Source organism: Trachypithecus francoisi, unplaced genomic scaffold (assembly GCF_009764315.1).
Source record: "Trachypithecus francoisi isolate TF-2019V2 unplaced genomic scaffold, Tfra_2.0 Lachesis_group4, whole genome shotgun sequence".
Lineage (NCBI taxonomy): Eukaryota > Metazoa > Chordata > Mammalia > Primates > Cercopithecidae > Trachypithecus > Trachypithecus francoisi.
Window position 1 is genome coordinate 70,623,545 of NW_022681469.1, and position 16,807 is coordinate 70,640,351.

The following is a 16,807-nucleotide window of genomic DNA, read 5'->3' on the forward strand; positions in this document are numbered from 1 at the left end:
TACCTCACTTGCCCAAGGTTATACTTACTTGGGATGGGTGCCGTCCTTTTGTATAAACTATGATACTTTTTCTCCTTTTTATTTTGAAAAATTTCTAAGATACAGAGATTTGAAGGAATAGTACAAGAAACACCCACAAACGTATTCTTCATGAATCAATTATACACTTTGCCACATTTTATATCCATTTGTGTGTGTGTGTGTGTGTGTGTGTGTGATCATTTCGAAGTAGTAGGCATCACAACACTTCAGCATCTTTTATTTTTTAAAAACTCGGATGATTGTTATTTAGGACTTTGGAATCCTTTAGTTTAATTCAAATATTCATTCACTAATGCAGGACTTCACATTCGAGAGAAGCCAACAGAGAAAGGGACAGGACAGTAGAAATTGTGTGGGAGAGTAAAATTAGTTCAAATGTCTAATAGCTAGCTATGTATTCTGTACTTTAGCTATATTAGGTCCCTCAATTTTCAAGACAACAGTATGATGTGGGTGATCTTATCCCCATTTTAACAGATAACCTCCAGACATAGAGAGATAACTTGCCCAGGGCCACCCAATCAATACACAGCAAAGCCCCATACAAATCTGCGCTGTTTCGTTCTAGACTTTGAGCTCTTTTCTACTTTGTGCCTAGATAAACCTTTGAGGGGAAAAAAAATCCAGATTTAAGAATTTTTGCTAACCTTCTTACGGGCAAGTCACCTTCACTGGGGAATATTTACTTAGGTACCCAACTCAAAACTACTTTTAGTTTTGTTTCGTTTGGCCTTTTTTTTTCTTTAATCGATAACCCAATTCTAGACAGAAGATAAGGTGCAAGAGAAATCCGGGGAGGTGGAGGGGGAAAAACGGAAAGGCAGGAGGTGGTCGCAGGATGTTGCCTGCGGCTGGCAGCCCAGTGGATTCTGGGAATTGTAGTCCCAGCCATCCAGGGCATTGCCGTTCAGGGCCACGGGAGAACCTGACTGCGCTCCCAGAAGCCTCCGGTGTGCCTCTCTGGGAACGCACTTCCTGGGACGCTGAGAGGGAGACGCTCCAAGAGGCTCCTCAGTGTGGGCGAGTAAAATGCCCTGCGTGTGAGAAGCAGGTAGGTGTGGTCAAGATGTTCCGATTTCTGGGTCTTTTGCATAAGTAACTGAGGATTTTATGTAAAATAGCTAAATCCAGGGGAATTGGGAGCATTGGAAAACGCTCACCACATCTGTGGATGTGAAAATTGAGTAGGTATTTGGTAAGGCTTTAAAAATTATTTTGTACACAGGAGTATGGAAATGTCGAGGTGTGTTGCCGGAACCGCCAAGGGTTGGTGGCTTTGCTGGCGCGGGATTGTGGGGGAGCCCAAGCTGCTATTTTTGAATAACCAGCTGATGCTGGTTGTGTAATGATGACCTGCTTGCGGTTCAAACCCACTCAGTGTTGCAGGGATGGGCTAGCTCTCACTGAGAGCGTTAACAGTCGCTGTTGCGGTCTCTCTCCATTGGCTCTAAATAGTGAGGCATTTTTTTCTTTCTGCCAGGTCTGTGTCTACTAAGCACAGGGCTCTTCGAAAAGAGGGAGGAGGAGAGGAGGCGGAGTGGGGCGGAGGGGGATGTGGATTGCCCTGGGAGCTTGTTTTGCTTTCCTGTAAGTTCTATGTTCCCGGCCTAGTAAGGGGCCCATAGCCACGAGAAAGGTCAGACTTGGTGACCTCACTTAAGATGATTGCCCAAGGAGTCTATGTGTGTTATTAATTGTAAAGCGATTTCCTCTGACTTTGGAGTGAGCAATTATGCTTGATATCAACTCAAGAAACACATTTGGGGCGGGGGAGGGGTTGTGGGGGACTTGACTGAAATCTCCGAGCAGCCAGTTGTAGAGGGCATTCTACATAATGATCATAATAGGGCTAGTGATGAACGCCTCAATCCAGGAAACTCTCAGGCGCACATAATAATGAGTTTCCATTCTCATCTTACCTGTTTGAGATAAATGGTATTTGAAGAGGAAATGGCTAATGTTTAAAGTAGATATATAGAAGCATCTTCAAATGGCAGGTTGAGTCATTGGTGGAACAATTTTTTGAAAGCATTCTAGTTGCAAATTTCAGGATGCAGAATTCAGGTCAATTTTGTCTGGTCTTGTTGTCAGTGTCCTTTTTTAAAAATGTAAAAGAAAATTTATTTTGCTTCCAGGACAACTGCACAATCTTTCCCCACCTTATCCTTTCACCATAGTCATGAAAATGATCTAAAACATTCATTAAATATCAATCATATATTCCCAAGACAGCAAAGTTTTTTTCATCCCCATTTCTCCTATATTCTCAAGTCACAAAATGAGTTTTTTCCTTCTATTTCTACGTATTTTTCTATATTCTCTATATTTCTCATATATAATGCATGAATTAAGGAATAAACAGCCTTTTCATTTTTATTTTTGTATTATTTGAGACAGATCATTGCTGTCATCCAGGCTGGAGTGCAGTGGCATGATCATGACTCACTGTGGCCTCAAACTCCTGGGCTCAAGTGATCCTCCCGGGTCAGCCTCCCAAGAAGCTGGGACAACAGGTGTGCACCATCACACCTGGCTAATTATTATTATTATTATTATTTATTTGATTTTATTTTTTTGAGCCAGAGTCTCCCTCTATCGCCCATGCTGGAGTGCAGTGGTGCAATCTCGGCTCACTGTAACCTCCGCCTCCCAGGTCCAAGCGGTTCTTGTGCCTTAGCCTCCCAAGTAACTGGGACTATAGGCATGAGCCACCATGCCTGGCTAATTTTTGTATTTTTAGGAGAGATGGGGTTTTGCCATGTTGACCAGGCTGGTCTTGAACTCCAGCTCAAGTGATCATCCCGCCTTAGCTTCCCAAAGTGTTGGAATTACAGATGTAAGCCACTGCACCCCTGCTCAACTGCCTTTTTAAAAAATTTACTATCTGCCCTTTTTAGTATAACATTTAATTGGTTTTAGGTGATTACTAATCATTTCTTCTAATTCATGGGAATTCAAGCAGAGCTTTTAGAGAAGTACTGTGTTAATTTGGAGTATTTTTCCTATTTCTTTAGGCTCAGATTATTGCTACTGTGTATTCAGATCTGCATGTGTTTCTTCTAAGCTGAATAAAGCTGTTTTGGAACTGTCAGGTACCTCAAAGGGTAAGTACATCCTTTAATTATATCTTATTTCCCTCCCTCCTGCTACCATGTCTGCCAACAATGATTATTTTTTTTTTCTCTTGTTCAACAAAATAAATGTATAGGACAGACCTCTCTTGTGAGTGCAATGATTGATGACTTACAGTTTCTCAGAAAACCCAAATTATAGGTAGAAGGAACTCTCAGTGTTACCATCAAGAATTAAGTTAGGGCTGGGCATGATGGCTCAGCCCTGTAATTGCAGCACTTTGAGAGGCTGAGGTGGAAGGATCCCTTGAGGCTGGGAGTTTGAGACCATCCTGGGCAACATAGCGAGATCCTGTTTGTATGAGAAAATTTTAAAAAATATCTCACACCAGTTAGAATGGCAATCATAAAAAAGTCAGGAAAAAACAGGTGCTGGAGAGGATGTGGAGAAATAGGAACACTTTTACACTGTTGGTGGGATTGTAAACTAGTTCAACCATTATGGAAAACAGTATGGCGATTCCTCAAGGATCTAGAACTAGAAGTACCATATGACCCAGCCATCCCATTACTGGGTATATACCCAAAGGATTATAAATCATGCTGCTATAAAGACACATGCACACGTATGTTCATTGCAGCACTATTCACAATAGCAAAGACTTGGAATTATCCCAAATGTCCATCAGTGACAGACTGGATTCAGAAAATGTGGCACATATACACCATGGAATACTATGCAGCCATAAAAAAGGATGAATTTGGGTCCTTTGTAGGGACATGGATGCAGCTGGAAACCATCATTCTCAGCAAACTATCGCAAGAACAGAAAACCAAACACTGCATGTTCTCACTCATAGGTGGGAACTGAACAATGAGATCACTTGGACTCGGGAAGGGGAACATCACACACCGGGCCTATTATGGGGAGTGGCGGGAGGGATTGCATTGGGAGTTATACCTGATGTAAATGACGAGTTGATGGGTGCTGACGAGTTGATGGGTGCAGCACACCAACATGGCACAAGTACACATATGTAACAAACCTGCACGTTATGCACATGTACCCTAGAACTTAAAGTATAATAATAATTAAAAAAAAAAAAAATTAGCCAGGTGTGGTGGCACATGCCTATAGCCCCAGATACTCCGGAAGCTGAGGTGGGAAGATTGCTTAAGCCTGGGAGGTCGAGGCTGCAGTGAGCCATGATTGCACCACTGCACTCCAGCCTAGGTGAGAAAGCAAGACCCTGTCTCAAAAAAATAGAAGCCAGCTGCTACTAGACATATGTACTCTTGTAACTCTCCTGTAACTATAACTCAGAATTGTGCCTGGAAAAAATAGTGCAGGGTCTATGAGATCTGTGACTTCCTAAAGCACTTAGCCACTGTTCCTGCTCCAGCCTTCTTTAAATTCTATTCAAAACCATAGAAAATATATACTTTGAAAATATTTTTATTTGAAATTATGTCTTTGATAACATTTAATTGTGTACCAAATTTTATCTTCTTTTCTGAAAGTCACGGTGGAACAGAGGGTCAAATGACAAATCTGAAGTGGTTATTTGAAATAGAGTCTATATTTGATTTGGTCAGTGTCTCCAAAGAGAATGTTCTGTCCTTCTTGTCCTTCTTGTTATATGACTATAACCATCTGTGGGCGTTTGCTGAGGGTCCAGAAGAAAGTATGTTTCTAGTTGAAAAAAGTAAATAAGCCTGCTAATAATCATTACTGACTTACATTTCTGACCGTATTCTGGTTTACAAAGGACTTGGCTATTCATGATTTTACTACTTTGTGGTACACTTTACAGATGAAAAATTTGAGGTTCAGAGGACATAAGTGACTTGTCCAGTTTGTAGATGATAGGTTCTGAGTGGTATTCAGGTCTTTGGTCTCCGGGACAACAATACCAAGCAGCTTCCTAGATGGAAACAACAGACATACTTATGTGTATGTACAACGTAGCTCAAAGCTGTCATCCAGCTAGTACTCCTGACTGCTTGTCAGATTTGTTAAAGTGTTCTTAGCCTTGCACATTTTCCACAGTCCCTAATTCGGGATTTTCACATGGCAAAAAGATGTTTTTTTCTCCATTAAAAAACATATATATTGTTTAGCTTTACTAAATATTAATTTGATATATTAACCACTCTTAAGAGAAGTATGTCTAATTCATGACATACCTGTTAAGTTGAAAACGGAAGAATCAACACCGGAACAATGGACTTTTTGTTTTTGAAATGGAGTCTCGGGGTTTCATCGTATTGGCCAGGCTGGTCTCGAACTCCTGACCTTGTGATCCGCCTGCCTCGGCCTCCTAAAGTTCTGGGATTACAGGCACAAGCCACCGCGCCCGGCCAGGAATAATTGACTTTCAAAGCATTGTTGAAGTTAGCCAGTGTTGCTAAACCTAGATATGTATTCCTAGAAGCATAGTCTGCATGTAGGTACCTAAGGATGGCCTCGTCTTTGCTAAGCACAGGTTTCTGGGGGAAGAAAATGAATGTTGTTTTGTAAAATGGGAGAGTCTTTTGGCCAAAAAGGAGAAAGCAGGGGCACAGTCTAGAAGCAGTCTGGATGTATCAGAATGCAGGGTGGTGTGAATTGTCCCAAATGAAGTGAATGGAACTGAGACTAAATTTCTGTCTGTATTCTGACTAGAGTTATACAGAACCTCCATTTGTTTGCTCATTCATTCAGAAAATAATTGAGTGCCTTTTATGTGCCAATATAGGACACAGTGAACAAAACAAAGGGATCTCTGTCCTGGAATTCACAGTCTGATGGGAAAGAAAACAACACTGAACAAGGAATTATAAGAATGATCACTGCTACAGAAGAAAAAGTGCAAAAGTGCTACCACAGCATATAACCAGGAGTGGGGGGAGGTTTAGGGCAAGCCTCCCTGGACACTAGAAGAATGAGTAAATATTAGCTAAGCAAATAATAGGTTGGAATTAAGAAAGTTCTAGGAGAAAGACCATGAGGGAAGACCCTTAACCGAATTAGAAAGTGGAAAATTTGGGAAGTTAACAGAAAGGTGGTGTGGCTGCATAGACTGTAGTGTGTAGGGTGGAAGAGTGGCACATAAGAAGGTTGAGAATTTGGTAGGAATCAGGTGGTGTAAGCTATGGGGAGGATTTGAAACTTTAGAGACTTTATTCTGTGGGAAATGGGAACTTATTGAATGGTAAGAAATGGAATGGCGGATGAGGTTTGCATTTGAAAAAAATTATTGTGGATTAAAACTAAATGACACAGGACAAGAGTAGTCTTTTTACCCTTGCAAGTATGAACAAATCCTAATCTGGAAGTCAGCATTATCTTTGTTTTAAAACATCAAACATATTCTTTCCCTAGACTATCCTATAAAATTTTACTTTAGGTATAGTGGCTTACTTTTGTAATCCCAGGCCTTTGAAAGGCTGAGGTTGGGGGATTGCTTGAGCCCAAGAAGTCAAGACCAGCCTGGGCAACATAGCAAGACCCCATCTACGGAAAACTTAAAAGTTAGCCTGGCATGGTGGCATGCACCTGTAATCCCAGCTACTCAGGAGGCTGAGGCAGGAGGATTACTTGAGCCCAGGATCTCAGCCCACTGAAATCTAGTGAGCTGTGATCATGCCCTGCACTCCAGCTTGGGTGATAGAGTAAGACCCTGTCTTAAAATAAATTACTTTCTCTTTCTCGTGGGATATATAACTTATCAAACCATAAGCATGTGAAATTAAGAACAGGGCATAAAAGTGAAGTAGCCAAAAGAAGCTACAAGGAGCTAGACATTAATTCCAGCATCAGGCCAAAATTTAGCTTAAGAATTAAGGCTAATAGTACTTCCCTTCTGAAAAAGTGCCATGGTATCCTTGTTGACTCTGTATAGATAGGCCTTTGTCCATCCCTGAGATCTGAGCTAAAAATGCTTCATCAAAGGTAATTTCAGAGAACTAATAGAATATTTGTATTGATTTGATGCAGATTACAGTTAAAAGCACTTCATACTGAAATATATATTGCCCCACCTCTCTTCATTAATGTCATTTGATAGTCTATAGGCTAAGAATTATAGAAATTTATTTTTCTTAATAATTTTCTTTTTTTTTTTTTTTTTTGTAGAGATGGGGTCTTGCTATTTTGCCCAACCTGGTCTCAAACTCCTGGGCTCAAGCTATCCTCCCACCTCAGCCTCCCCAAGTGCTGGGATTACAGGCATGAGCCATAGCACCTGGCCTGGAATTTATTAATAATAGAGTTATACATCCTGATCTTGTTTCTCACTCCATTTACGTTTCAGGAATCAGTGTTACAGGGCAGTTTGATTGGAGAAATCTCAATTACATTGAAATTCCAATTATTGCTATACTACTTGTGTTTTTTGTTGCTGTTTGTTTGTTTTGAGACAGAGTCTCGTGCTCTGTCACCCAGGCTGGAGTGCAGTGGTGTGATCTAGGCTCACTGCAACCTCCACCTCTTGGATTCAAGTGATTCTCCTGCCTCAGCCTCTTGAGTAGCTGGGATTATAGGCATGTGCCACCATGCCTGGCTAGTTTTTTTGTTTTTATTAGAGATGGGGTTTCACCATGTTGACCAGGCTGGTCTCAAACTCCTGACCTTAAGTAATCTGCCCGCCTTGGCCTCCCAAAGTGCTGGATTATAGGCATGAGCCAATTCGCCCAGGCAGTATACTGCTTCTGAAAGCAAGAAGGAATTGTGATTGCATTAGGACTTTGAGTGGGTTATCTGAAGACTTCTGAAGCTTGAAAGAAACAGAGGGAACCTTTTTCTTATGTCTTCACAACTTTAGTCAAATCCTTATTCTCCTTCATTTCTCAGTTTTTAACTCCTGGCTGATAAATTTTTATGAACAGGTACGTTATTCACTTTGCTTAACACCTAACAATAATCACTTGATATGTAGTAATTATACAGTTGATTCACCACCAGCACTTTAAGTTTACGTAAAACAGCTGTTTCTTTCCACAAGTCTGTCTGTAGACACATTGGGAGCAAGGTTCAGGTCTCAGTGGTCTTGGTGTTTTTCCAGGGTCTAAGTTGACATAAAACAGCTGTTTCTTTCCACAAGTCTGTCTATAGACACATTGGGAGCAAGGTCCAGGTCTCAGTGGTCTTGGTGTTTTTCCAGGGCCTAACAGTGTTTTGTGTATGCTAGACACTCAGCACGATGTAAGTACTTGTTGAATAAATGATTGCTTCTTACTAATAACTACTTCCTTGTACAGTTCTTCATTACCAGTGGCCCACCTTTGTGAGTTACTGGGGTCTTTGTACAGAGCCCACTACTCGTTTATTCAAATAATCCTAGAATCACTTGTGTGCCAGGCACACAAGTTGTATGGGGGAGATAGGTGAATAAGCAAAGACCACCAGAGAGCTGTAGCCTAGAGTTTGGCATCTCTAGTAGCTTTTTCCAGTGCAAACATTCTCAAATCTGTACTAGTTTCCATTGCTGTACTGAGGTGTTTGGTTGCCACAATTAAGCGAGACAACTTTTTCCCAATTTGCATGAAAAAAAATACTGTAATTTATCTCTCCCTTTCATAAAATTTTCTTCAACAATTGCTACTTCTAATAATATTGACAGAAGGTAACATAATAAATACTAAACTAATACTAATGGAAAAACTTAGAACTAACCGTGTTTAACTTGAGAGCTTTAAAAATGGTTACTTGTGCTTAAACTCTGATTTTATATTGTACATTTATATATGCTTTGAGTATATTTGAATATATATGTATGTACACATAGGCATTTTTTTGGTTAGCAAAATTATTCTGGCTGGGTACGGTTGCCCATGCCTATAATGCCAGCTTGTAATTTCAGCACTTTTGGAGGCCAAGGCAGGAAGATTGCTTGAGGCCAGGAGTTAGAGACCAGCCTGGCCAACATGGTGAAACCAGTTCTCTAAAAGAAAGAAAAAAAGAAAGGGAAGAAGAATTGGGTGGTGGAAGGAGGGAGGAGGGCTGGTTCACACCTGTAATCTCAGTACTTTGGGAGGCTAACGCTGGTGGATTGCTTGAGCACAGGAGTTTGAGATCAGCCTAGGCAACATGACAAACCCTGTCTCTACAAAAAAACAAAAAACAAAAATTAACATAGTGACGTGTGCCTGTGGTCCCCAGCTACTCAGGAGGCTGAGGTGGGAGGATCGCTTGAGCCTGGGGGGGGGTCAAGGCTGCAGTGAGCCATGATTGTGTCACTGCACTCTAGCCTGGGCAACAGGGTAAGACTTGTTTCAAAAAAAAAAAAGAAAGAAAGAAAAGAAAAAAATATTCCTGTATTATATGACTAGATTAAATATGCAAATAACATTGTTTTCTAAAGAACATTGTGCCCTCCCACTGGAATTCATCAGAATCACATTCTAAGCCAGCTTCCTAGCATTTTGGTCATAATTGTCTTTCTGATCCTGAAAGCTTAGAAACAACTTCACCATCCCAGCAGATAATATTTGATTCTGCAAAGGATGATGGAACTGTATACAGAAATAAAAATTATTCTCAACCTTGCCCCTTCATCATGCTCTGACCAAAAAAAGTAAACCTTATTGAAGTAGTCTGCTCTATTTCCTCATAGTAGGTATTATAGAAGGCAGAGAAAAAACATTTGAGTCCTGCTTCGAGAGTGAATATCAGATCCTTGAGGAAATTAAAGCTGAATATAATGCAAGCTTTTTATAGTTTGTCATATACAGAAAAAGAACATGGCCTTTTAATTTGTAATGAAAGGCCTCGTGACTGTTTTTCTTATAATAGCATTAATAGAAATAGGTTGTCATTACTTGTAAAATGTTTGCATTCATCTTATATGAACAGTAGTAGTAATAACCAACAAGTGCTGTAGATTTCCCTGAAAAGCACTTGGGTCATCTTGAATCAACAAGGAAGTAATTAAGCAGAATAATTTCAGGGAACAATGTTCTCATCTTTTCATTTGACTGACTCATTGGAGATGAGCTCATTTACTTTTTATAATTTCCTCGTGTGCCTAGTACATAGGAATTAGATCAGTTTGCTTTTTCTTATTTAACATTCATTCAATGAATGTTCTTTGAACTGCTCTGATGTGCCAAGCACTGAGCTGGGTCACTGAATGCTAAGAAGTAGTTAACACTTGGCGTAGCGTTTATTATGTTCTAGACATGTTTTAAGCACTCAACATTATATTATCTCATTGAACCCATAGAACAACCCTGCGAGGTTGGCACTGTTATTCTTTCCATTTCACAGATGAAGAAAACAAGGCACAGGGAAGTTCTGAATCTGGCCCAAGGTCAGTGAGCTAGTAAGTGAGGAGATGGGGATTAGAATTCAAGCAGCCTTGCTAAGAGTTGACTCTCAACCATTCCCCTGTTCTGTACTGCTTCTTTCCCTACACCTTTGCCTTTTATGAGCCACCTTCACCCCTGCTGCATGAGCATTTGAGGCTGAATTTGTGGTATTTGTAGCTAACTGATGATTGATGAGTGCGCCCTTGCTATATGAGTGCCTGACATATACAGAGTGTTTGATATATGTGTGTTGAAAGAACGATTATTGACAAACAAGAAGATTGAAGGTGTAATTGTAAGAGATTTTAACATTATCTTGGTTGTTTTTTAATTCTGAAGAAAAATACTGATGACTAAAGATTTTAGTTACTCCATTACCCAGTCAGGAATAACCAAATGTGTGTGCACCTGTACTCTGAGGTCATACACACCTGCATGTATATACATTTGTATTGTACGGAGAGGAAACGGGAGACTTTCCCTCTTTGCATTGACATTTCATCATTAAATGTTTTGCCAGTTGGCACCACCCTTCCTGCTCTGTTCTGCTATTGTCCCCTCACGATTTATCCTCTTGTGTGTCACTCCCTAGTCTGACTGACAGCACTCCACAAGCTTGCCTGCCATGGGCTGTCGGGATGTCCACGCAGCCACAGTCCTTTCCTTCCTATGTGGAATCGCCTCAGTAGCAGGCCTCTTTGCAGGGACTCTGCTTCCCAACTGGAGAAAATTACGATTGATCACATTCAACAGAAACGAGAAGAACCTGACTGTTTACACAGGCCTGTGGGTGAAATGTGCCCGGTATGACGGGAGCAGTGACTGCCTGATGTACGACACTACTTGGTACTCATCAGTTGACCAGCTGGACCTGCGTGTCCTCCAGTTTGCCCTACCCCTCAGCATGTTGATCGCCATGGGTGCCCTGCTGCTCTGCCTGATTGGAATGTGCAACACTGCCTTTAGGTCCTCGGTGCCCAACATCAAACTGGCCAAGTGTCTGGTCAATAGTGCAGGTTGCCACCTGGTGGCTGGGCTGCTATTTTTCCTGGCAGGTACTGTGAGCCTCTCCCCATCTATCTGGGTCATCTTTTATAACATCCATCTGAACAAGAAGTTTGAGCCAGTTTTTTCATTTGACTATGCAGTGTATGTCACTATTGCTAGTGCTGGGGGCCTGTTTATGACTTCCCTTATACTGTTTATTTGGTATTGTACATGCAAATCTTTGCCTTCTCCTTTCTGGCAACCACTGTACTCCCATCCACCCAGTATGCATACTTACTCACAGCCCTATTCAGCACGCTCTCGCCTCTCTGCCATTGAAATTGACATTCCAGTAGTTTCACACACCACTTAATGGGGAAATAGTTAATTGTTAAAGAAAACTTCTTGTAGCCTCACATTCCCCTTGTGCAAGGAGGTCTTTTGGACCTATATACATTTTCCTTTGTTTTTGACCAATCAATGAAGCCAAATTTGTATGTCCTGGTAGAATGAAGTGCTGCTAGTTTTTATGAGAAGTACATTATATTAAATGTGAATTTTTTTATTTTGCTTCTTATACTGGAAGGAATTTTAGCCTTCATATTGATATCTAATTAATTATTTAAGTGGAAGAGGCCTGCATCACAATTGAGGTAATTTAGAGCAACATGTTAAAGAATCATGGTTAGCAGAAGCTGTTGTATACAATCTTTATGAATATTTCAGTGTGTATTTTTCTTTTTCTATAAGACCTTTAACTGCAAAGAAAAGGCAGTTTCAAATATAAGAAATTTATTTCAGGTAAGGGTAATATTTTAATAGTAGTCAATAATCTAGCTTAAGGCTGTAACTCTTCTCTCTCGGGGTTAATTGTATGAATAGGTGTCAGTATGTTGAAGATTACTTTCTTTTGTGACTTTCTTCTACCTCATGCCAGTGTTTAAAAGTAAAATGTATTTTAAATGATGTTAGACTAAGACCACCATTCTAAATATCATCTACTTATGAATAACATATAATAATTTTTAACATTAATGATTCCATAAATTGTGTTATTGGGATTAGAATGTGCTTTATGACAGGTTAGTGTTTCCTCTGAGGCAGAGAACCCTTTTTTGGAGATATTATCCATCAAACAGTACTCATGCCCATATACAATCTCTTAGTGGCTAAGAGAAGTAAATAAAAGGGCCATAATTGTTTGTTCTCTTTCAGACATAATTTAGTAGGGGACAAGAAGTCTGTTCTTCAGTGACTACAATAGAGATTTACTCTGGTGACTGCCTTTTGAGTTATGGGTGGTGTAAGGTATGGCTTTGCCATAACCTGGATTCATTCACCCTTGATTCATTTCCCACCCCGTCACTGATTATTTCCTTGAGCATATATCTCTGCCTAACACTTTAGTAGGTGCTATAGAGGATACATGAAAAGTATGAGATCTGGTCCCATCCAGTAAGACATTTTAATAGAGAAGATCAAAATGTTACCTGACGGTTGGGGAATAGTCTGACTTCATTGGCAGTTGGCCTTAACTTCTTAATCATTGATCCAGGAATATTTCAACCAGAGACACAACTTTTGGGCAGACAGACAAATTGTACAACACCAACAATATCCTGGACCTTGAAATTCTGTTTACTTCAGTCCATTGTATCCTTAAGGCACCTGTGCTAGCCTAGATTTTGTAATAGCACTGATTTATGAGAACGGGCAAAAGTGGTAGAGAAATTGTTCCCTCTCCACTTCTGAAAGTATGATGATGTATTAAGGATGGAGGAGTTATTTTTGATGAGGTAACAATTAGATGAAAACCATGTTAAAACTGAGATGAACACTTAGAAATTCAGGGATATTGGGTCTTTAGCCTTATGAATTTGAGCTGCTTATTTAATTCGTGTAATTTGCTACATATTAGTACTATATTCATAAGGATTTTTTATTAACCATTACAGATTTTACGAACAGCTAGTTATATGGTAAACAGATTATTATGCTTTTTTGCAATTCTGAATATGATTCTAGTATTTGTGTAGATGTATTTGGTACTTTTTACCCTAATTCCAACACTAGTTTATATATATATAGCAAATAAATCTAGTTGTATACATTTTTAAATGCTGTCAGTAGAAAGCACACAAGGTTATGATTTTTTTTTTTTTTTTTTTTTTTTGAGACGGAGTCTCACTCTGTCGCCCAGGCTGGAGTGCAGTGGCCGGATCTCAGCTCACTGCAAGCTCCGCCTCCCGGGTTCACGCCATTCTCCTGCCTCAGCCTCCCGAGTAGCTGGGACTACAGGCGCCTGCCACTTCGCCCGGCTAATTTTTTGTATTTTTTAGTAGAGACGGGATTTCACCGTGTTAGCCAGGATGGTCTCGATCTCCTGACCTCGTGATCCGCCCGTCTCGGCCTCCCAAAGTGCTGGGATTACAGGCTTGAGCCACCGCGCCCGGCCAAGCTTATGATTTTTTAAATTACTGGCTTCTGATTTCTTTCACTTCTGATCCTTTTCATTTTTCTTAGCTGTAGCTGAGTCTTGATCATTTTAAGACAACGATGAGTAGAATTTTGAGATTAATATTAATTTTCCCTTTTTGTTAATTTCAGTCCCCTCTCACTATGCCTTTGTCCAGAATGATCAAGAATTCTACCATCCCTTGGGTCGTTGTGTATAAACAATGTTAAATAAAGGTAGACTCAGTCATTAACATATTAGACAGTTTTTTTAGTCCATGAGATTGTAAATATAAGCATTAACTTTCCTATAAGAATCTTTTGGCTTTGTAATCTATAGCCTCAAATTGGTATTTATTATGGATTCACTAGACAAACAGCTGTTTCCTTACTGTCTTTTTTCTTTAGTGTTTCTGATTTGCTATCAGTAGCTATTTTTAAAGCCATCAAAGGAAAATAATTATTTACAGTTTTTGAAGTCACTTTTGAGCCCTCATCAAACTCTCATTGTGATGGGAGGGATACCTTTTTGTTGTTAAAAGCCTATTAATGTTAAAGGCCTTTTATGGAAACCAACTTGGAAAACCACCTTAAATGTGGATGTATCAGATTTGGTTTATCCAGCCATGGGAGAGAAAACCTAAGTTTACTTTACTTGTACATACACACTACAATGGATAGTATGTTTGCTGTAAACTACAATGTAAAACCTCAATAAAAGTGCACTGTACTTCTTGATGTTTATTAAAAGATGTATTTTTACAAGTTTCTGCTTCTGTTTTTTTCCTCAGTGTTTTAAGGTGAAATATTTTGAGAAATGTTTCTCAGATGTATGTAAATTGAGAAAGAGAGTTCCATTTAAAGCCCTAAAATGTATGAACTGGAAGGCCGGGTGCAGTGGCTCATGCCTGTAATCCCAGCACTTTTGGAGGCCAAGGCAGGCGGATCACTTGAGGTCAGACACTTGAGATCATCCTGGCCAACGTGGTGAAACCCTGTCTCTACTAAAAATACAAAAAATTAGCCAGGCATGGTGGTGTGCGCCTGTAATCCCAGCTACTCAAGTGGCTGAGGCATGAAAATTGCTTGAACATGGGAGATGAAGATTGCAGTGAGCTGAGATCATGCCACTGCATTCCAGCCTGGGTGACAGGGAGTTTGTTTCAGAAAAGGAACTAGAAAGGAATTGGAAAACATGGAACTATTATTCCACAAGTGCCAAGACACTGTATCCATTTCTGGTGGTCCTGTGGTCCTAACAGTTCACTGGGCTTTTTTTTTTTTTCTTCTTCTTCTTTTCTTTCTTTCTTTTTTTTTAAGCAGTCCGCAAAGAACCAAGTTGTGGGCCGGATTGCCTCATCAATGGAGTTTTCTCAGCCTATGATCTTAGAGACTGGGAGTTCAGTTCTCAAACAGTTAAGTAGAAGGAACTTTCCATACTCATCAAAGCTCGAGGTTTCCAGGAGAGGTGACAGTCATGTCCCCTCAACATTTCTGAAACCTGTGATGAACGTATAGTTTTGGATTACATCTGTGTTGGGGCAGTTCTTACATACACTTCTCACTGAAACCTGTGGCTCTATTGGTTAGATGGCCGAGCCATATGTTGCACTGGAAATCAGAAGCTACTTCAAACTGGGTTACACTAAAGCACAACAGTCCACTCTGGACTGTTGTGCAGATTCACTGAGGGTGAATAAATGGTATAGAAACCATTCATGCTAACCAGGTTCACAAGAGACTGGTTTACCAACCAGAAGTGAGAAATACATGTTACTTGGAACCATTAGACACAACCAGTTTTATACAAGGCCCAGCACATCTTATTCTGACAAAAAGGAAATGCTCAAAGAATTGTGGGAGCTTATCAAATTTCACAGGTTCCAGATTGAAGGTGCTCCCATTGGCCAAATCTGGGACAATCTGAACATCAAAATAAATGATAGCAATGGGTTGTAACTCATTGAATAAAATACAAATCCACATGTCCATGCTGATATAAATATGGAAGAAAGAAAAGTTCTTTCTTATAGTAAAATACCAAATAAGAAGTAGAGAAAAAAACGAGAAAAACATCAATGGGGTTAAAACTAGTTGACTGAATTTTGTATGAGAGGCAGGATATTTACTTAGTCTCAAAGTACAAAATGGCTTATTAATTTCAGAGAGGAAAATAACTTTATAGTGGATAAACTTGGCAACCTTAGCTGAGTGATCAAGTTTGTCGCCGATAATAAGAAAAAGTAACAACATGCACTTCCTGATATGATGCAAGGAGAAGGCCACCGTATTTCTGAGGTCTTGCCTGAGTCTAATCTTGAGACATGCAGCTCATTGGTCCCATTTTTGCTTTTCATTTCCTTCTCTATCCTGATCTGATATCTCTTCATTTTTAGAAAAATGCATAAAAATGTAGTCCTATCTCCAAAATATTTTATAAAATAAACTATTTTAGGAGAGATTTTTTAAAACAATTTGTCAGATCGTCTGTCCTGAAAAACTAAAAAGTCCCTGCAGAAGAGTTGTACATCAAAGTCACAGAAGCACAGGACTGGATGGGAACTTAATTAGCTGTTCCATTTCTGTTGGTTAGCAGTGTCTTCAATCTGAAAGCATATTCACGTTACCCCACACACACTAGAGGACCCTTTCCAGGAGAGGCTCATTCCCCCTGTACCTGCTGGGTGGCTCATTACCCCTCCAGCCCAGCCAGCTTCTGTGTCAGTGCCATAGCATGCAAGGAAGCCCTTTAAACCTCACTGCAGGATTGTGGGACTTGGGGAGAAAAAGCACATCTATATCCTGCCTAGTGTTCATATCCAAGTCTGCTATTAAAGGGAGATTTGGGTTGGTTTGTTGTATTTTATTTCAAAATAGGCCAACTTTTCGGACTGTTCTATAGAAAATTGTATTCAGCAAAATTTGGGGAAGATAGCAAGATGGGGGATGAGAAGAAAAGACAA

General features: G+C 40.0%; 1 protein-coding gene across 3 annotated transcripts; it reads left to right on the top strand.

Annotated features, from left to right (window-relative positions):
* The first annotated feature begins 882 nt into the window (after positions 1-882).
* On the top strand, positions 883-13,559 carry CLDN12 (claudin 12). Of its 3 annotated transcripts, XM_033194403.1 has the most exons (4): positions 916-1,093; positions 3,057-3,146; positions 7,948-7,982; positions 10,996-13,559. In XM_033194403.1, exon 4 carries the CDS (start codon positions 11,029-11,031, stop codon positions 11,761-11,763), a length of 735 nt encoding a protein of 244 aa, XP_033050294.1. In that variant the 5' UTR covers positions 916-1,093; positions 3,057-3,146; positions 7,948-7,982; positions 10,996-11,028; the 3' UTR covers positions 11,764-13,559. The 3 variants fall into 3 exon arrangements, with proteins under 3 accessions (XP_033050293.1, XP_033050294.1, XP_033050295.1); XM_033194402.1 differs by lacking the exon at positions 7,948-7,982 and having other exon boundaries at positions 883-1,093; XM_033194404.1 differs by lacking the exons at positions 916-1,093; positions 3,057-3,146; positions 7,948-7,982 and adding an exon at positions 9,334-10,405.
* Positions 13,560-16,807: the final 3,248 nt, after the last annotated feature.

What these genes read in the sequence shown, in the direction of transcription:
- CLDN12 (XM_033194402.1), top strand. Translation starts at nt 11,029, where the DNA reads ATGGGCTGTCGGGATGTCCACGCAGCCACAGTCCTTTCCTTCCTATGT.